The sequence below is a fragment of the Rattus rattus genome, chromosome 9, assembly GCF_011064425.1.
Source record: "Rattus rattus isolate New Zealand chromosome 9, Rrattus_CSIRO_v1, whole genome shotgun sequence".
NCBI lineage: Eukaryota > Metazoa > Chordata > Mammalia > Rodentia > Muridae > Rattus > Rattus rattus.
Window position 1 is genome coordinate 79,178,500 of NC_046162.1, and position 21,000 is coordinate 79,199,499.

At 43.4% G+C, this 21,000-nt stretch overlaps 1 protein-coding gene across 1 annotated transcript in view; it reads left to right on the forward strand.

Annotated features, from left to right (window-relative positions):
* The window catches only part of Abca9 (ATP binding cassette subfamily A member 9), a 62,673-nt gene extending 42,368 nt beyond the window's left edge, over nucleotides 1–20,305 (forward strand). The window contains exons 26-38 of the mRNA XM_032912305.1: nucleotides 3,699–3,767; nucleotides 4,588–4,679; nucleotides 6,195–6,315; nucleotides 7,268–7,385; nucleotides 8,354–8,445; nucleotides 11,167–11,327; nucleotides 13,804–13,879; nucleotides 13,954–14,048; nucleotides 14,565–14,684; nucleotides 14,879–15,019; nucleotides 15,760–15,839; nucleotides 19,703–19,758; nucleotides 20,207–20,305. Of these exons, the coding sequence (XP_032768196.1) occupies nucleotides 3,699–3,767; nucleotides 4,588–4,679; nucleotides 6,195–6,315; nucleotides 7,268–7,385; nucleotides 8,354–8,445; nucleotides 11,167–11,327; nucleotides 13,804–13,879; nucleotides 13,954–14,048; nucleotides 14,565–14,684; nucleotides 14,879–15,019; nucleotides 15,760–15,839; nucleotides 19,703–19,758; nucleotides 20,207–20,305 (1,320 nt within the window). The remainder of the gene's footprint in view (nucleotides 1–3,698; nucleotides 3,768–4,587; nucleotides 4,680–6,194; nucleotides 6,316–7,267; nucleotides 7,386–8,353; nucleotides 8,446–11,166; nucleotides 11,328–13,803; nucleotides 13,880–13,953; nucleotides 14,049–14,564; nucleotides 14,685–14,878; nucleotides 15,020–15,759; nucleotides 15,840–19,702; nucleotides 19,759–20,206) is intronic.
* The last annotated feature ends 695 nt before the right edge of the window (nucleotides 20,306–21,000 follow it).

Here is a 21,000-nt window from a genome sequence, read left to right on the forward strand (position 1 = left end):
CTGATGTGAGATACAAAGTTCTTCATAGAGAGAAAGGCATTGTCTGTGGAGTAAACTCCGAGAAGCTGAATGTAAAATGTAAGCGTGCATTGTACAAGTGGAGCGGTTGCTGTCCATAAAACAGGGCCGTCCACCCCCTTAAGAATATGACACGGTGTGTGGAGATAGGGAGTGGGCCATCTCTCTTATGGAAAATCAGATGCCTCTCTTTTGAATGCTTTTTCTGTGTGTATGTGTGTGTGGGGAGGGGTCATTAACTGTGCGTGATATGCTCAAGGCAGAATTACCATTTTGAGAGCAGAAGGAGATGTATGAAAAATTATTTCTTGGAGTGAACCACTAGGATTACTTTCCAGAGCTGTGGGAACAAAACACTTTTCAAGTAGAATAAGAAAAGTTGAGGGGATAAAAAAAACTATCCAAGACAGCCTCTGGGTTTCCTTGGGGGAGGGCCCAGGAGCGGCAGGACCCCTGTGCCTGAGACACCGCCGGAACCTGAAGGAACAGACCGGATAAACAGTTCTCTGCACCCAAATCCCGTGGGAGGGAGAGCTAAACCTTCAGAGAGGCAGACACGCCTGGGAAACCAGAAGAGACTGCACTCTGCACACATCTCAGATGCCAGAGGAAAACACCAAACGCCATCTGGAACCCTGGTGCACAGAGGCTCCTGGAAACGGAGGCGCAGATCTTCCCGGTTGCTGCCGCTGCGGAGAGGGTGTAGGCAGCACCCCATGAGCAAACTTGAGCCTCGGGACCACAGGTAAGACCAACTTTTCTGCTGCAAGAGACCTGCCTGGTGAACACCAAACACAGGCTCACAGGAACAACTGAAGACCTGTAGATAGGAAAAACTACACGCCCGAAAGCAGAACACTCAGTCCCCATAACTGGCTGAAAGAAAACAGGAAAACAGGTCTACAGCACTCCTGACACACAGGCTTACAGGACAGTCTAGCCACTGTCAGAAATAGCAGAACAAAGTAACACTAGAGATAATCTGATGGCGAGAGGCAAGCGCGGGAACCCAAGCAACAGAAACCAAGACTGCCTGGCATCATCGGGGCCCAGTTCTCCCACCAAAGCAAACAGGGAATGTCCAAACACACCAGAAAAGCAAGATCTAGTTTCAAAATCAGATTTGATCATGATGCTGGAGGACTTCAAGAAAGACATGAAGAACTCCCTTAGAGAACAAGTAGAAGCCTACAGAGAGGAATCGCAAAAATCCCTGAAAGAATTCCAGGAAATCATAATTAAACAAGTAGAAGCCCATGAAAGAAAGAATTCCAGGAAATCATAAATAAACAAGTAGAAGCCCATAGAGAGGAGTCACAAAAATCCCTGAAAGAATTCCAGGAAAACACAATCAAACAGTTGAAGGAATTAAAAATGGAAATAGAAGCAATCAAGAAAGAACACATGGAAGCATCCCTGGATATAGAAAACCAAAAGAAGAGACAAGGAACTGTAGATACGAGCTTCACCAACAGAATACAAGAGATGGAAGAGAGAATCTCAGGAGCAGAAGATTCCATAGAAATCATTGACTCAACTGTCAAAGATAATGTAAAGCCGAAAAAACTACTGGTCCAAAACATACAGGAAATCCAGGACTCAATGAGAAGATCAAACCTAAGGATAATAGGTATAGAAGAGAGTGAAGACTCCCAGCTCAAAGGACCAGTAAATATCTTCAACAAAATCATAGAAGAAAAAAACTTCTAACCTAAAAAAAGAGATACCCATAGGCATACAAGAAGCCTACAGAACTCCAAATAGATTGGACCAGAAAAGAAACACCTCCGTCACATAATAGTCAAAACACCAAACGACAAAATAAAGAAAAAAGAATATTAAAAGCAGTAAGGGACAAAGGTCAAGTAACATATAAAGGCAGACCTATCAGAATCACACCAGACTTTTCGCCAGAAACTATGAAGGCCTGAAGATCCTGGACTGATGTCATACAGACCCTAAGAGAACACAAATGCCAGCCCAGGTTACTGTGTCCTGCAAAACTCTCAATTAACATAGATGGAGAAACCAAGATATTCCATGACAAAACCAAATTTACACAATATCTTTCTACAAATCCAGCACTACAAAGGATAATAAATGGTAAAGCCCAACATAAGGAGGCAAGCTATACCCTAGAAGAAGCAAGAAACTAATCGTCTTGGCAACAAAACAAAGAGAAGAAAAGCACAAAAACACAACCTCACATCCAAATATGAATATAACAGGAAGCAATAATCACTATTCCTTAATATCGCTCAACATCAATGGCCTCAACTCCCCAATAAAAAGATATAGATTAACAAGCTGGATACGCAACGAGGACCCTGCATTCTGCTGCCTACAGGAAACACACCTCAGAGACAAAGACAAACACTACCTCAGAGTGAAAGGCTGGAAAACAACTTTCCAAGCAAATGGTCAGAAGAAGCAAGCTGGAGTAGCCATTCTAATATCAAATAAAATCAATTTCAACTAAAATTCATCAAAAAGATAAGGAAGGACACTTCATATTCATCAAAGGAAAAATCCACCAAGATGAACTCTCAATCCTAAATATCTATGCCCCAAATACAAGGGCACCTACATACGTAAAAGAAACCTTGAAAGCTCAAAACACACATTGCACCTCACACACTAATAGTAGGAGACTTCAACACCCCACTCTCATCAATGGACAGATCATGGAAACAGAAATTAAACAGAGACGTAGTCAGCAAACACAGAGGCGTATGCCAGCAGCAAACCACTGATTTGAGAATAGGACCCCCGTTGAAGGAATCAGAGAAAGAACTGGAAGAGCTTGAAGGGGCTAGAGACCCCATATGTACAACAATGCCAAGCAACCAGAGCTTCCAGGGACTAAGCCACTACCTAAAGACTATACATGGACTGACCCTGGACTCTGAACTCATAGGTAGCAATGAATATCCTAGTAAGAGCACCAGTGGAAGGGGAAGCCCTGGGTCCTGCTAAGACTGAACCCCAGTGAACTAGATTGTTGGGGGAGGCGGCAGGGGGAGGATGGGGGGAATACCCATAAAAGAAGTGGAGGGGGAGGGGATGTTTGCCTGGAAACCGGAAAGGAATAACACTCGAAATGTATATAAGAAATACTCAAGTTAATAAAAAAAAAAAACTATCAAAAGGTCCTTGATAAATACAGTTAAAGAAGTAAAATTGGCCCATACCAGATGCCCCTTTGCAGAGAGATCTAATGGGATGTGGTACGTAGGTGTATACAAGTGAAGCCCTGTATGAAGAATTTTGTCTGGTTTGGAAACTGCTCATGGTTATTTCCAAAAGTAGATGTCAGCTGATGAGAGCAATGTGAGTCCAGGGTCCCTAGAGAAGGAGAATAGAGAGAAAGAGTGAGAACGGAATGTCAGGGGAGCACAGCTCAGGGAGACGGTTTGCTTTAGAAAGACTTGCCCCGGTCTTCAGTGTCTCCTGCCAGCATGGCCCTCAACACTGCCCACTCTCAGTTTTGCACAGAATGGGTACCTACACCCTGGCCCGTGGACAAGTTCAAGTTCATGGAAACACTGGGGGACAAGAGAAACACACCCACAATCAGAAGCAGACGTTACCTGATAGCCAGGCTATGTGGGGACTCATGGAAAAGAGGACAAATCACGAACAGAGGAACGTTGACCTGAACATACTTTCTCATTTTGCAGGTCTCTTATGACTCCATGGATTACTTAGGATCATCAGAATCTCAACTTGTGTTTCTGGCATTGCTGATAGTAAGATGACACTTCCTGTTTTAATGTTTGTGCGTTTGGAGACACATTGACACAATCAGCGGTCCTTTGAGTTTCAACAAATTAAGAAATATATGGACATTTTGGGAATAAGAAGTAACACATGCACACACACACACATACACACACACACAGAGAGAGAGAGAGAGAGAGAGAGAGAGAGAACTTTAAATCCAAACCACTATAGTGGCAGCGATCATCCAATGACAAGCATGAAACCCAAACTCTAAACATTATTAGTAGTGTTGGTATCAACTCATTACCACTATATTGGTATCTTTTTGAATATCTATCTATCTATCTATCTATCTATCTATCTATCTATCTATCTATCTATCTCTATCATCCATCCATCATCCATCCATCCATCCATCATCTATTCATCTATCTGTCTGTCTGTCTATCTATCTATCTATCTATCCATCTATCTATCTATCTAACTATCTATCTTAAGTTTGCCTGTTATGGCCTGCATGTGGAAGTCAGAGAACAACTTGTGAGAGTCGTTTTTCCCCTTCACCGTGTGGGGTCTGGGGATTGAACTCAGGTTATGAGGCTTGGCAGCAAGCACCTTTACCCACTGAGCCTTCTCACTGACCCACTAGCACTATGCTTATATTATTCCTGCTTTGAATAGCAGAAGAGCTAACTTTGACAGCTTCATAAATGTCAAATGTCTTCAGCCTTGTGAATGCTATCAGATGCCGTTTTATAGATGGTCAGTGTCATTAAACTGTGACTCCAGTACGAAAACAATTATTTTATGATGAAGCTAATGTTGTTTTTCTTTCTTTGTTCCTAGCCTTACCTTCATTTTCTCCTTTTCTTTTTCATCCTGCGATGTCTGGAAAGATACGTCAGGAAGAAGACGCTGAGAGTGGACCCTGTGTTCAGGTTGACAGCATTCAAATGGAATTTATGTGTCATTTAACCTTTATTCTTTAGACATTTTAATATGCCTGAATTAATTGGGAAGGGGAGGTCAGGGTTGTTTTTAAGGGCTTGTGTTGTAGGCAAATTTTATAATTCATGGTATTACGGTCTAGTGGGAAAAGCAACTATAACGTACAGGAGATGCCAAATTAGGAGAGAAGGAAATTCTCCTCGCATATCTAAGTTATATACAAGAGCTAGTGTCTTTGAAAGGATAGATAACTACAGACAAGCAGTTGGAAACATGTTGACAGTCCAAGAAATACATGAGAGCAATAAGACAAAGACTGAGATGCTCTTTCCCACAGACTTGTGAAGACAGCGAGGGCAAACTTAAAGGCTTATATTGGAGAAGAGCAGAAAATAAAAGTGAAGCTGGATATTGGAGGAAGATCAATAGGGATGTGTGAGGAATCTATTGAATATGACTTAATGAGAAACCAGTACATGAGCATGTTTTACACACTGTCTTGGCTAATTTTTCTATTGCTTTGCAGAGATGTTACTACTGAGGCAGCTCTTACAAAAAAAGAAAGCACTTAACTGGGGTTTTCTTAATGTTTTAGAGGTTTAGTCCATGATTATCATAATGGGAAGCAGACAGGCATGGCAATAGAGCTGTAGCTCAGAGATTTACATCCTGATGCACCGTCAGCAGGCAGAGAGATAGAAGTGGAGAGTGGGCCTGGCATGGGCTTCTGAAATCTCAGAGCCCATCCCTTGTGACATACCTACTCCAACATGGCCACACCTACCTCTTAATCCTTCCAAAGCAGTTCCACTATCTGGTGACCAAACCTTCAAACACCAGAGACTACGGTGGCCATTCTTGTTCAAACCACCACACACACCTTGCTTCCCCCTGAAAGGTAAAAACCAAATTCAAATCTAAGTGTGATGAAGAGAAGAATGGCAAGATGACATCATGCTTTAGGGACACCAAGCAATCACAGTAATTAAGGTGACTCAAAGAGAGAAGAAACAATCGGCTGACTCAGTTACGGTTGATGAAAGGTCTTGTTTTACAGCAGTGGGAAGGACTGGCTGACAGATTCCTAAGAGGTAACATGCCAAGTGACTGAGTACACATTGGGATTCTGATAAGACACCCTGGAGCGGCTGAGATATGTTCCTAAATTATGTGCTTTGGTTCTTCATTCTTATGAAACTTTTGTGATTATAAAATATACTCCAAATGAATGTATAGACTTCTCTCCTCAAAGAAAGCTGCCTTGAATTCCACCGACAGAGCGTGCGGGCTGCTTTGCTAGTTGAAGAGGGAAAACGTCATCGCCCCATTAGGAGAGCTATATCCACGTAAGAAGCAAAAGGGCACAGCAGCACCATTTGACTGGCTGACGAGAGCAATGACGGTATTAGATAGGCACACAAGAGAGTAGAAGAATGGAGTCGTGCTCCATTTCTGGTCCACGTATTTCAATAACCGATAAGTTGATCATGCCGCTGTGACTTTAGGATTTCTCCGAGAAGCTGCCGTGCTTTTCCAAACCCAGAAGATCCTGGAGAAGAGGATGAAGATGTTCAGATGGAAAGACTGAGAACGTCGGGCGCCATGACATCCCCACAGATGGACGAGGTAGCGCGCATGAAGATAAACGATTCTGCCAGAAAATGGAGAAACTTCCCGAGCTTGATTCTCTTAAAAGCCTGCTGTGGGGGGTTCTTTTGCCTTTATAGTGCATTACTTGATGTCAGTAGGTGGGCAGTGCCCACGAGCTATGAAAGCAAAAGGACACACACACACACACACACACACACACACATGCACAATCAATCAATCAATCAATCAATCAATCAACCAATCAGCCAATCAACGTGTTGATTTATTTTCACAGCCATATTTTTCATAAGTATAGTTAAGCATGAAAAAACAACATTTTAATGAGTCTCTTTTAAAGATCTGTCTTGCATTTTTCTGTGTGCATGTGTGTGCCTATGCCTGAATGTCTGTATTGCATTGTTTTACATAGATGCCCACAAATACTAGAAACAAGACGGGCACATCAAATTCCCCTAGAACTGGAGTGGCAGGCAGTTCTGAGCCACTTCACGTGGGTGCCGGAAACCAAGGCCAGCTCCTCTGCAAGAGCAGCAGGTGCCCTTAACCACTGAGCCATCTTTACAGCCCCAGCATTTATGAGTTTTATAATCCAAGTTAAACTAGCTGCAAACAATCAGAAGAGAGTTCCTCTGTGCTGTGCATATGCTGTGTGCATGTGCATGTGCATGTGTGTGTCTGTCTGTATATATGAGTGTGTGTGTGTGTGTGTGTGTGTTAACAGATTATTGATTTATGTGAATGTCCTCCTTCCAGCTCTCTGCAGACAGGCAAGCACAAACCACACGCAACACTGTCAATCACATGTCCATGGAGGGACTTGGGATGGTTTACTTGAAAACAGCAGTTTGTAGCAGGAGTGGGTGGACTGATGGTTCTCTACAAGGGAACACCCCCGGGGGAAGGGGCATAAGCAGTCTCTCAGTGCGAGTAAGAAAAATGCCACACTGGTTCTCATCTGTCTTCACAGAAACCAGTCATCATCGCGAGCTGTCTGCGGAAGGAATATACAGGCAAAACGAAAAGGTGCTTTTCCAAAACGAAGAAAAAGATTGCCACAAGGAACATCTCCTTCTGTGTCAAAAAAGGTTGGCAACCACAGTTGAGCAGAGTTGCTGTGGGCTCTGAAGACTGGATCTTTCTAAGAGGCAGGCATGTCTGGGACAGGGATCTCTGGTGTGAGCGCTGAGGCAGCTGACTCACCATGGAGTTCAGGCTGTGCCTTCCAGCTGACAAGCCTTGGCTTTAATAGAACAGTTTTTCTTTGCAAAGGAAGAGAGAGTTACGGCCTGTGTCTTAAATCCTGATGAAAGAGGTAAAAAGGATAGCATGGATTTTATTTTAAGTAGTAAATATTTCAAATATTTATTTACTTTTTGATGTTAGGGATAAAACCCAGGACCTTATGCATACTAGACAATTATTCTACCATTGGGTGACATCCTAAGTCTTGGCAGAGGGTTAAAGTAAAATTCTGATCACAAATGGGACTTGATTGGGTTACAGCAGGGCATCTTTCATTCTTAACAAATAGTTCATGATGGCTACATGTAACAGTTCATGCCTATAATGCCAGAACTTGGCAGGCTAAGCAAGAATATCATAAGAAGTTCAAGGCCAGCCTGGGCTCCATCTATGAGTTCCAGTGCATTCCAGACTACACAAAAAGAACCTATCTCGAGTTAAAATGATAGTGTTTGGTATGGAAGTTTCTGTTTAAATGAAACACGTGGTCTTCAATATTCCAGCTCAGTCTCTTAATAAACTTACCTTAGGCAAGTTATCTGCATTCTTTAAGACGCAGATTTCTCCTCTATAAGATGAAGCTAGTAATAACATCAAGTGTGTGTGTGTGTGTGTGTGTGTGTGTGTGTGTGTATGTGTGTGTGTGTGTGTGTGTGAGAGAGAGGGAGAGAGGGGGGGGGAGGAAGAGAGATTGAAACAATGTATATAGTATATTTTGAGTACTCTCCACAGGAAGTGTCTGCAAATTGCATTTAGTTTTATTTTTTTTTAAAGTTATTTGTGTCTTCTTGAGTATGCTTGTTTCTTTCAGGTGAAGTCCTAGGGCTCTTAGGACACAATGGAGCTGGCAAAAGTACAACCATTAGTATGATAACGGGAGACACAGTACCAACCGCAGGTCAGGTCAGTAATACACGTAAGGCACGTTCCGTAATGTTCAATAGATCCAACACTTTACAGTGATTCCTCATGACAATCTAAAAGTACATTGTTAGTCCTGAATTGATTCTAGTGATAGGAACTGAAGATGACATTAAATTTCTTTCTACTTAATGCAAAGGATAATTTTTGAGAAGGGTTAATATTATCACAATAGTGTTCTTGAGTGAGTAAAGAGTAGAGATATTAATGAAATGTTATATACATGGTACACACTCACACCATCACACACACACACACACACACACACACACACACACACACACACACATACATTCATGCATACTTAAAGGGATTAGCCCATTGATATGTTTCCAAAGAACTTGGTAAACTGAGTTGTCTCATCCAGCATTACCTTAAGACTACTGTTAAAATCCAAACCAGTCTTGCTAATGTGGTTGGTCATGAAGCTCCATGGTTAATAACTATTTTCTGCTGTAATTAAATACTACATGCCTTGTGTGAGGTGAGAAACCATGGGTGTCTTTGCGAAGACGACAGCCAGACAAAATTTCTCATAATAACTGAGACACACCCTTGTCTGATGGTGGGACAATGTCTTCAGGGACAGGAACTATGGCGGCCGCTTCAGGGGCCTGCTACTGGAGATGTGTTGAAGGTCTCAGTGTATCACACTTCTGCTGTGCAGGAGACCCAGAATTTCCTGAGATGACATACATTAGAGACAAACAACTGTCCAGAGTCTGGGATAAAGATCATAAAATGTATATAAATTGCACTCTTGTAGACACCTTGTAGATAAAATGATGGCCAGAAACCGAAGAGTTACGAGTTCAGAGGACAATGCTGTTGGCGTATGATCTGAGGTTAGGATCCAAGGGAAAGTTGATGAGGGATTGCTGTAGATGCTACTGATTGCTAAAGAGACGCCATAAATTGCCTTTTGTTTCCATTCTTACCTGATGCAGCTACTGGAACAGTCCTTTAAACAGTCCTCCAGATTAAAAACTCTTACCATAGGCCGTCCAAATTCTACCATGGCTCCAGAGGCTTAGCCTAAATCAGGGCTGTGCCAACTGCCTTTCTCTCTGCCTCTAGAATCAGCTCTTGGTCTTCTCTCTTCAGGTTATGTGTGCCCCCATGGATAGAGGCGTCTCCAGGCACTTGGCTATCTCCTCATTATCACTCCTCAAACAGCCCTTTATTGACTGTATCTTTTGCTTTACTAACTGATACATTAGATTCATGTATTTTCACACAAGCATTGATTAAAGGCCATAATAACTCCACGTATATTTCAACTTACTTATTTTTTGTTTTCTCTCTCCAGTGAAATTTCTGCAAGGTAAAGCTAACTTGTTTTTTGCTTCTTTTGTACCGGAGAGAGATAACAACAAAGAAACAACAAAGGGCTTTTACAAAAACTGAGCTTAGGGTCAGGTCCCAAGTTTATCTTCTTTGACTCATGTGCAAATTTCTTAGACCCTGAATGCATTAGGTTCATATCTCTATATGGACACAGCTAAGTGCAGGGATTTTTTTTGAAAATAACATAATTTAAGATATATTAAATGCTTGGGTTTCAGGACATGGCATCCCAGAGTTCTCATTAGATGCTATGTGTGGTACAGTACTGATCTCATCAAAACAATAAACATTGGAGTTTTCTTGGTTCTCATGTAGTAGATACATTGCTAAGGGATACATTTCCTTTATTGGTCAGTTCAGGGCAGTCCGTCTTTTGAACCAATGGCATTCTGCATTGAATAAATGTGTATATAGCAGGCCATTTAACTGCACCTGTGGCTTTTACCCACAAGATGCCAGTAGCACCCTTTCCACCACAGATATGGCCACCATTTTGGCAAGCAAACAATGTTTCCTTCAGATAGTGTGAGATGCACCCTGAGGGGAGGAATGCCCCTTCACTGAACACCACGGCCCTACTGGGAAACAGAACACTTAACAAGTGTCCTTTGTTCTGAGCGTCTGGATCAACAAGAGAACTCATGCGACAAGCCACCAGCGAAGCCCCCTTCACTTGCACTGTAATGGTGAATTTAGTCCTAACGTTTAAACTGCAATGGCATGACATAATAATGTGGAACGTTTGCACTTTCTAAATTACTGAGAGATTCAACCATTCCTCCAGAGCTAAATGATTATTTAGCTCTTTAAGCACTTAATGCTTTTCCTGGGAGCACTGTGTGCACATCATTCCTGCCCCTTCCTCTCCCTCTCCAAGTTCTCCCATGTTCCCCTCCACCTCCCAAACTCATAGTCTCTTCTTTACTCATCACTCATACATGTATATACATGCATGTATACATACATCATACATACACACATATGTAGTGTACATAGTATAATATACATGTAAGCTACTGAGTCTGTTTAGCATTGTTCATACACCATGTAGTTACACATGGTTGTTACACAACCCATGCAGTAGGTCATCCCTGGAGGAAACTGATTTTGCTTCTGTCAACAGCCATTGGCAAGCTGTATCTCTTCATATGTAGCCGACACCATGTGGATTTTCCCCTCTTTTGCTTGGCGTGCCAACTGGTATTGTCATTATGGCGTGGCCTTGTTCCAGCAATTGTATTTTACTAATGCTCTTACTCTCCGTGTGCGTGAAGAGACCGCCATCAAGTATCTCTTACATGTACATGCACACGCAGATTTGACTAGATCTGAGATTTCTTTCTTTTGTGTGTACAGGTATTTTTGAAAGGGAGTAGTGGCGGTGCTGCCCTCGGGTTCTTGGGGTACTGCCCTCAGGAGAACGTGCTGTGGCCCAACCTGACAGTGAAGGAACACCTGGAGGTGTATGCCGCTGTGAAGGGGCTGAGGAAGAAGGAGGCTATGGTCACCATCACACGGTATGTGGAGAAGCTGCACTCCTTTCCTGCCTAGGAGGGTGGTATCTTACTAATGTGCTCACACAGAGTTGACGAAGAGAGCTTCTAAGAACTGATCCCTTGCTTGTGGCACACTTGGTCATCTAAAACCTAGCTCACTGTCGTTTTCTCTTACTTTCAGCCCAGAGAGAAAGGTTTGCTGATCATTCTTTCTTTCTTTGTCCCTTCCTTCCTCCTTTCCTTCTTCCTCTGTTTTCTTTGCTTCTTTATTTATTTTTAGAAGAAAATATTTATTGGGGTTATTTGCCAGGAGGACCAGTCCATCATGGTGGGGAAACATGGAGAAGACTACTGGAAATAAGGGTGTACTGACCAAAAAGTATAGCGTTAAATAATAAAAAAGGTAGCACCATCCCATGCTAATGCTAGCTACTCTCTGGCCCCAGGGGTCTCACTGCCTCCATGGCTAGCCCCATGCAAAGACCACCAATCGCCAATCTGGTGGCTCTCTTGCTATGGACTCTGCTCACATCCCCAGCCAGACTCGGCAGACTCTCTGTTGAGAGCTTCCAAAATGTCTCCACCTAACTCCCTATGTTCCCATGGCCAGTTACTGTCCCAGCAGCCCCAGGCATCCAACTTCTGTGGCTGGCTGGGGGGTGCATTGCCACCATACCTTTCTCTGGAACTCAGTCGAGTGGCAGCATGAAGGAAAACACCACACAAACTTAGTTTAGAATCACCAGGTAGCTCAGTCGCTGGGCACTGGGTGTGACTACTAACTGTTGTGGTAAATATTAATAAATGAATCTCTACCAACCTACGCTAGTTCCAGCACTGGTTGGTGACATGATGTTTCATCTCAGTCAGCAAAGCGTCTCACCTGCTAAGCTGCACCCGCCCTCTTGCAACTCTATCATGTAGTTCCCAAGGCAGGCCGCCTCTGCTCCAGTTCCATACCGAGTCCGCCTACCTTGCAGCTCTCTTACCACAGACTCTGCTCACAGTCCCAGCATCTGCCCCCTAATGGTTATAGTCACAACTTCCAGTAACCTGTGAAAATCAAAACCCATTAAGCTTGTAATTTAGCAATCAGACTTCAGATCAGTAGATTACAACTCCACAAAATGTCTGCATAATAAACTCACAACCAATTGATAATGATATAAACTGCCCACCTAGATAAGACAAATTGGACTTCCTACAAAAGTCCATCCCTTATGAAATATTCATAACTACCTGTGGCCGTTTAAGGCCACACGGATCTGGGTCACCCTTCTCTGCCTCCTTCTTGGTTCTTTTCTCTTTCTCCTCTCTCCTGCCTTACTCTGTTCCTACCTTACTTTTTCACTGGCCAACCACAGGCCTTCCCTTATCTTGTTGCTTGAAGACAACAATCTACAACTAACCTCTGTAATAGTAAGCCATGCTAAATTAAATCCTCATGTGGCAGATTCCGATGGATCTAGTTCGTTACATCCTCTACCCCAAGCTCTCTCTCCATCCAAAAAGCCCCAAGTCCCTTTTCTCCTCCTCTCTTCCCTCCTCCAAGCTCTTACCTACCTCACCCAGTAATTGCTCCCCTGAAATCTTTATTAATTAAGTGAAGGTCCTTGCCAAAAAACAAAAAAAGTTATAAAATCAGTATTAGCCAGTTTTGTGTTATTGAAATGAAATTTGGTAGTCCAGATAGATTTGAAGAAAAGCCATTTATTTATTTTACCCATTTTTGTTTGTTTATTTATTTGTTTGTTTTTGAGACAGGGTTTCTTTGTGTAGCTGTGGCTGTCCTGGAATTCACACTGTAGAACAGGCTGTCCATTGACTCACAGAGACCTTCCTGTCTCAATTGACCAGTGCTGTACTGAAGGCTTGTGCCACAACCACTGCCCTGCTATTTAAATGAATTTTGAAGATGAAAGTTTAAGATGTCAACCCTTGGTCTAACCTCCAGTGAAGGCCAAAGAGCAATGATATCAGTGCAGGGCTGTGTGTGAGTGGGAGAGATCATATGGCCAGACAGAAAACCAGAGAGCAGTAAAGACTATAATCCCACACATAACCCTGTGGCACTAGAGTGGTGGTTCTCATCCTTCCTGAGGTTGCGACCTTTAATACAAGATCCTTGTGTTGTGCTCACCTCCCAAACATTAAATTGTTTTGTTGCTACTTCATACCATAATTTCGCTGCTGCTATGAACAGCAATGTAAATATATGGTATGGAGAGTATCTAATAGGCAACCTCCACAGAGGCCGCAACCCACAGGTTGAGAACAACTGCTCTAAGGCCTTTTCCCTAGACACTGTTTCCTGACATCCAAAGCTGGGAATAAGTGTGTGAGTCCTTGCTAAGCAATAGCAGGAACCTAAGGGTTGTCAAAATGGTGACCTCTCTGATGGCTTTAAAAGCTCTCCCTACTGTAAAATTGTACAGATGCGCTTGCTACATTCCCCCCTGTTCATGACTAATAAAGATAAACTCATTGTGTTTCTCAGGTTGGTGAATGCCCTCAAACTGCAGGACCAGTTGAAAGCTCTTGTCAAGACCCTGTCAGAGGGAGTGAAGAGAAAGGTACGTCCAGGACTCTGTATCCCATTCTGCATCCCACAGGCGGATGACCGACAGGTTGCCCCGTCTTGTTGCAGCTTTGTTTTGTGCTGAGCATCCTGGGGAACCCTTCTGTGGTGCTGCTGGATGAGCCGTCGACTGGGATGGACCCCGAGGGGCAGCAGCAAATGTGGTGAGATTTCAGGAGCCATACTTGTGGGATTTACGGATCTTGTAAAAACTGTCATTCATTGTAGTTTACTTCAAAACATAAGAACAACCATTCATTACCAGGAAATGCATCAACAGTAGAAGAAGCATGCAATTTTGTATTCTGACCAACACTTAGAATACTAAACAAAAGACATACGCCTGCCATCTATCACCCATTGTAAGACTTTTGTTCTCATAGACAGGCTGGACCTACGCTTTCCTACACATATGTAGCAGATGTGCAGTTTAGTCTTCATGTGGGTCCCAAACAACTGAAGCAGGGCTATCCCAGAAGCTGCTGCCTGTCCTTCTAGCTGGGCTGCCATGTTTGGCCTCAGTAAGAGAGAAAGCACCTAGCCCAGGAGTCTTAAAGTGCCAGGGTAGGGGACAGCCAGGAGGGCTCCTAACTGCTCAGAGGAGAGGGGGAGAAGGGAGGGGGAAGGACTGTGGGAGGGGGATTCTCTTTAGTTAACTGTTCTCCTCAACCTAACTCTAGGCAGGCGATCCGGGCCACTTTTACAAACACAGAGAGGGGCGCCCTCCTGACCACCCACTACATGGCAGAGGCTGAGGCTGTGTGTGACCGCGTGGCCATCATGGTGTCTGGGAGGCTGAGGTGAGTACCTATCCAGCCTGCCCTTGACCCCAGGTTACTTTGTGTGATAGAAGGACACTGTCCACTGAGAGAAGCTGGGGAATCCGTGCCACTCTCTACCTGGCCCTACCTGTAGCACCCGCATTGCTGACTTGCCCTGGCCATGATAACTGTCTTGCCTCGCTTGACTTCAGCCTCCTCCTGTCTGTCTCCAGGTGTATTGGTTCTATCCAACATCTAAAGAGCAAATTCGGCAAAGACTACCTGCTGGAGATGAAGGTGAAGACCCCGACGCAGGTGGAGCCGCTCAACACGGAGATCCTGAGGCTCTTCCCCCAGGCTGCTCGGCAGGAAAGGTAATGTGCATGTATTCTTTTAATCTTTATTTGGGTGGGGGTTTGTTTGTTTCTTTGTTTGTTTTTTTAGAATAATGAGAGATGAGAGATCTATCCTCTCATTAGTTTTAACTTCAGCAACTGTGGGTATCGTCATTACTAATAGAGAAACCTCTGTCCCAAGGGCTGCCACAGGAAATAAAAAGGACCATACATTTCCTCACTGGAGGCTGGCTCTGGTGAGAAAATTAGCATTTGTGGGACACTGAAGTGTGTCCGAGACTACTGTATTTTTTTGTTTGTATTATCTCAGTGGCCCTTGCCAGAAGGTCGAACCATCCATATTAAAGGAGATGCCCTGACAGAGCTCAGTGCTGGTTCTAGACAGCCCTCAGAGTTCCATGAATGGCCACTCTCAGCAGTTGTATTAGTCCTGGTGCTTGGGGCTTGGGTAGATTAGGTAATAACACATAACTCATAGTTTCTGTTCATACATTCTCGTTTTCCTAAGATGGATGAACAGTCTTGTTCCTTCCCTTCTTAAGGCACCATGCTACTGGCTTCCTCTCTTGTGTCCCCTCTTCTTCCTCATTGACAGGGACTTATTGTTGACCAGAAGAGCACTTGGACTACAGTCATCTCCAGGTCATAAGATGTACACTTATGCAAATAGCTGACAGGATTATTATTTATATTCAGAAATCCACTCATCAAGGTTGCAACCTTGAAACCCAGTATTCACCTCTCTCTCCTCTTCACAGGTACTCTTCTCTGATGGTCTATAAGTTGCCTGTTGAGGATGTACGACCTTTGTCCGAGGCATTCTTCAAATTGGAGAGACGTAAGTGCATGTTTAGAAATAATACTCCCCAAACCATAAAAATCTAAACCAGCTTTTAAAAAAATCATAGAATGTTCATGATACATAATGAATAGTTTGCTAAGACATCTAATCCAGTGGTTCTCAACAAGCTGGTTTGCCGTGTCCATCTCAGACTGACTTCAGAAGTTTCCATAATCCTTGAAATGTTTTTTTCACATAACTCTAGGCAAATTCTGAATTGTGAGTCTTAGTAAAATAATAAAGAAAGTTACACATTCCAGCAAATAATGGCACAGAGAAAATATTCCTACTTAAAGGGTAGGAGTGAAAAGATAGCAAGCAGAGATCGCACAAAAGCAAGGCCAAGACACAGAGTTAATTAGTTCTTACAGCTCCATGTCACATCCAGAGTGCATATTGGCAGAAGGTGACTGCCTGCAGACCTATGAGCCTACCGTCTGAGGCACACTTGATGCCCTTCTTGGACCTGTTCTACTCAACCTCTGCAGCCTTCCTTAGTAGACGTTTTTCATCTCCAACATCCTAACGTCTTTACCACCATGTGTACTTCACACTACAAAGCTTCCTGCATGGTCCTCCCACAACTCTGACCCTACTACGCAAAGCCTGGACTCCCGAGCTTTTCTCAGGAACCTTGCACAAGCCCCGACTGCTCGGTTACTTCTGCATTAGGAACACATAATTAATAGTTTGCTAAGATATCTAATCAGTCGTTCTCAACAAGCTGGTTTGGTGTGTCCAGTGTTGCAAACCGTGCATCAAGTAAATGATCGATATCAGCTTGAGAACAAGCTAGACGCCCTTAAAACGAAAGTGTAGCAGCGATTATCAGGGTAGGTGAAACCGGAAAGTTCTATGCGAGGTTCTTCACCAGCAGGGTGCTGCTCTTCCTGCCCCTTCACTTGCTTTGAAAGTGAGCTTGCACTTTTATACCTTGGAGTATTTTATGGGAGAAGTCTGGCCCTCAAGGCAGCTTTCTTATTTTCCCATTATTTTTCTTCAATGGCACTAATGACTCTAACATTTGTAGTTACTATTTCTGTACCTACTTTGTCTATGGTAACTTTAAATGTACCCATGATGCAGACTTTTCCAAAGATGTTTATTCTGCTTGTTCCTGTCTCTCATTGTAAAAGTGGCTAAAAGCAGCAAACCGTTAGGCTGTCTTCCGAATGCTGCTTTGTCTCAAAAACTTCTCCACCCAACTAATCAGACTGCTACTTTAGATTTAGCCTCACACAAACGTCCAGGACACAATCTGTGCAAGACACATTTTCCAGAAGTCACATAGTACTTTCCAGGTTAATTGCTTATTCCATCTTGTCCCAGCAAACTGCTTAGTCTCATCTGAGACCTCCTGGGTACGGCGTTTACCAGTTGCATGTCTACTAGCATCTGGGTCTTCTACCAGAAGGTCCCATGAGCTCTGGTTTTAGCAGTCTAGGACTTTTCTAACCCTCTTCCCAAACTTTTCCACATTTCTCCCATAAACCAGTTCCAAAGATCTGAGGACCTGAGGTCATTTTTAAATCACAAAGTAACCCCACTTCTGGTACCTTTTTCTGTATTGTCTGTGTTGTGATCAAATAGATACCAGAAGGAACTTACTAGTATATGAGTTTCACCCATTTCATGGTTTCAGGCTACTGCAGTCCATCACAGCAGGAAAAGCATGAAGAGACAACTCTGTGGCAGGTGGGAGCTTGTAACTAGGGCTCCTCACATCATTGTGTGAGACAGAAGCAAAGCAAACAGGCAAGAACTAAGAGAGAAAGTACATCTCCAAAGGCTCCCTACTTCCACTAGTCAGGTCTGTCTCTTCTCCTTATTTCTTCTTCTTCTTCTTCTTCTTCTTCTTCTTCTTCTTCTTCTTCTTCTTCTTCTTCTTCTTCTTCTTCTTCTTCTTCTCCTTCTCCTCCTCCTCCTCCTCCTCCTCCTCCTCCTCCTCCTCCTCTTCCTCCTCCTCCTCCCCTTCTCCCCCCCTTCTCTTCCCCCTTCCCTTCCTCTTCCTCCTCTTCCTCTCTCGCTCTCTCTTGTTCTCTTGCTCTATCTCAAATTTGTTTAGTGTTTATATCCCAAATGCTGCCCTCTGTCTCTTAAAGTCTCCATAGCTTTCAAGTTAGTGTCACAAACTGCGAACAATGTGGATAGCTTGTGAAGAACATTTCAGGTCCACGCTGCAGTACCCTCCATGGCTCTTCTGCTGCTGTGCTTTCAACCTTGCCAGCTGCCCTCTGTTGAGCACTCACTCTTCCCACTTGTGTCTTTGTGACACATGGTTAGGGTCCCCCATGTAAGTTTTTCTTTTTTTCTTTTTCATCTCACTGTATACTACCAGCTGCTGTTCTGTCGTCCTCCTGGATGTCTTGTTTTGGCCTGGTTGCTAGGTTGGCATATTCTGATGAGAAGCAGTCCAAGGAGCTCTCATAAACAGGATGAGTTTGTATTAATAGATAAGCATCAATGAGATTGATGTTCCAGGAAGGCTGTGTCCCTGGAATAATATAGCCTCCCTTTAAAAGCCTTCTGATGCTTACACTTTCATCAATATCCTTTTCTAACACATATTCCTTCTCTTGTATTTAATTTGCTAACACTGAGGTTCTCATTTAGGGGTATTTTTAAACATTGTTAAATAGCATTTTCCTACCTCATGATGGGAAGATGATACAAAGTGACAAATACAGACATGTAATTAACATTTCCTCAAGGGTCATTAGACAACATTAATGCTCTCAGCATACACTATTGATGGAACGAGGCTTAAAACCTTTCAAGAACAATGCATGCTCCATGAACATCCATATAGATTTTTTTTTGTATCAGAAGATCAAATGTCAGTAATGCAAACTCCAGCACAACCTTAGGGGCTTTCCTCTCTAGGGTGACATTTGCCTATAGCCAGGAAGGTTGCAAGATTTTATTGAATCTGTCTTCTTACTATGTTCCCTCCTTGTCTCATAAGCTGATAGTAGGAGTCCCATTGAGGTAGAGTGGAAAGGGAAGAGAGAAGGGGAACATGGTACCAGGATTGGTTGATGATGGGCACTGTGGTCATCACATCTGTAATGACTGCACAGGAGCACAGGGCATCATCCTGAGACTGTACTTTAGCACAATGACTGCCATTGTCATTAGAGCCAAAGAGACAGGAAGACACAGTCTGGAGCGGAATGGTGTCGAATTTGTCACCTTTGAGAAATAGTGCCCCCAGTCAAGAGATTCAGTGTCAGGGAGGGAATGGAAGAATAAAAGCCATCTCCCACTGAGGCCAGACAAGGTGGCCCAGCTTGAAGAACATACCCCACATACAGGCAAAGCTTTGCGGATACTGAGACTTGAAGTACTAGGGTGGGGTGATACCCAGGAGGAGTAGGGGGTTTGAAGGAAAGACTGTAGGAGGGGGTGACCAGGAGAGGGGCAGTGCACAGGATGTAAAGTGAATAAGTAAAAAAAATTAAATTAAAAAAGAATAAAAGCCATGACCCCCCTTTCCTCTTTTGTTCCCGCTGAAGACACATTGGGACATGGCCCAGCACTAGCCTCTGAGGCAGGAAGAAGAAGGGCAGATACAAGAGACACACGGGAGTTTTCCAGCACACGCAGAACCATGTTTAGCTTTATCTCATATTGGCGTCCTAGAATTTCTTATTCTTCTTTTGCATCTTCTACTGCCTTTGCCAAATCTCTCAGGAAACATGTCTATCTTTTGGTATGACTAAATGGCATATTTACTTCCTAGTCATTAACTCAAAAAATAGTTATTATCTTACATTTTTATTATCTGTGTGTCCTTTTGTTCGTAAATTCCTTGAATAAACAAAAATGTGAGGTCCTGATGGGAATTCACCCTTCCACAGTGAAAGAGAACTTTGACTTGGAAGAATACAGCCTCTCACAGTCCACTCTGGAGCAGGTGGGTAATTTTTAGTGATTTTACATAACCCTAAAATGTTAAGTTAAAACAGGAAAGAGGGATCAACAGATAAAGCTCTCTCTGAGGAAATGTGAGGACCACAGTTTGAATCTCTAGAATCCATAAAGTCAAGTAGGTTTGGCTGACTCCTGTAGCCCTAATGGCACGGAAGCAGTTGCCTAGCTGGACCGGCTGATTGCAGAGCCCTAGCTTCAGTGGAGTGCCCATGCCTCTAGAATTAAGGTCGGAAGAGAAACTGAACAGGACGCCTGAGATCAACTCCAGGCTCCCACGGATCCCAGCATTCACTGTACCAACGCACAGGTGGATGGGAATCCACACCTGCATCCAGGTGCAAAGAGAGATCCAATAAGCACAGGGGGTCCATCACCTGCAGCTATGGTGGAGTGTGGTCTGCCTCTCACTCTTCTTTCATTCTCTTTTCCAGGTCTTCCTGGAGCTCTCCAAGGAGCAGGAGCTGGGTGACTTCGATGAGGAAGGCAGTTCCTCAGTGAAGTGGAAGCTCCTCCCACAGGAAGAGCTTTAAATACTCTGTACCTTCCAGCTCACATCCCTCTTAAAGACAGTATTTAAAAGCATCAGTGTGCCTTGCTTATATCAAATGTAACACTAAATATTTTTGAAACACACACACACACACACATACACACACACACACACACACACACACACACACACACACACGCACACACACACGTATGTGATGGTCAATGTGAGAACAGGATAGAACACACAGCCAGACTATGCTCAATCAAGTGACACTGAAAGCAGTGTGGAGTCTTAAACTGTTTTCAATGGTACCGATGCTTCTGAGCGTGGCAAAGAGCTGGATTGATTTTCTTTACCTGAATTTCAAAACAGTAACTATTTTCTTTCCTCCGCATTTAGGTAAGGTATAATTTAAACAATATTGATTTTAGGGAGAAGGGAATCAATTGATTTCTCAACCACACAGTATTTGGGGTTTTTTTGTAACTCACCCTGACCTGTTCACTCATTGGTTCTTCTTTTCTCACAGTTTGGAGAGTGTGGGTTACGGAGAAATGTTTTGTCCATTGTGACTGCAAAAGCAATTTCAAACCGGTGGACGTAAACACTTGCGACCATTAAATGCCTGTGTGCATATTTACATATGAATCAGAAACATTTCTGAAATTTGTTTGGTAAAAAAAAATGATGCAAGTGGTGGGGAGGGGTACCCTTAGGTGCAAGGACCGACTT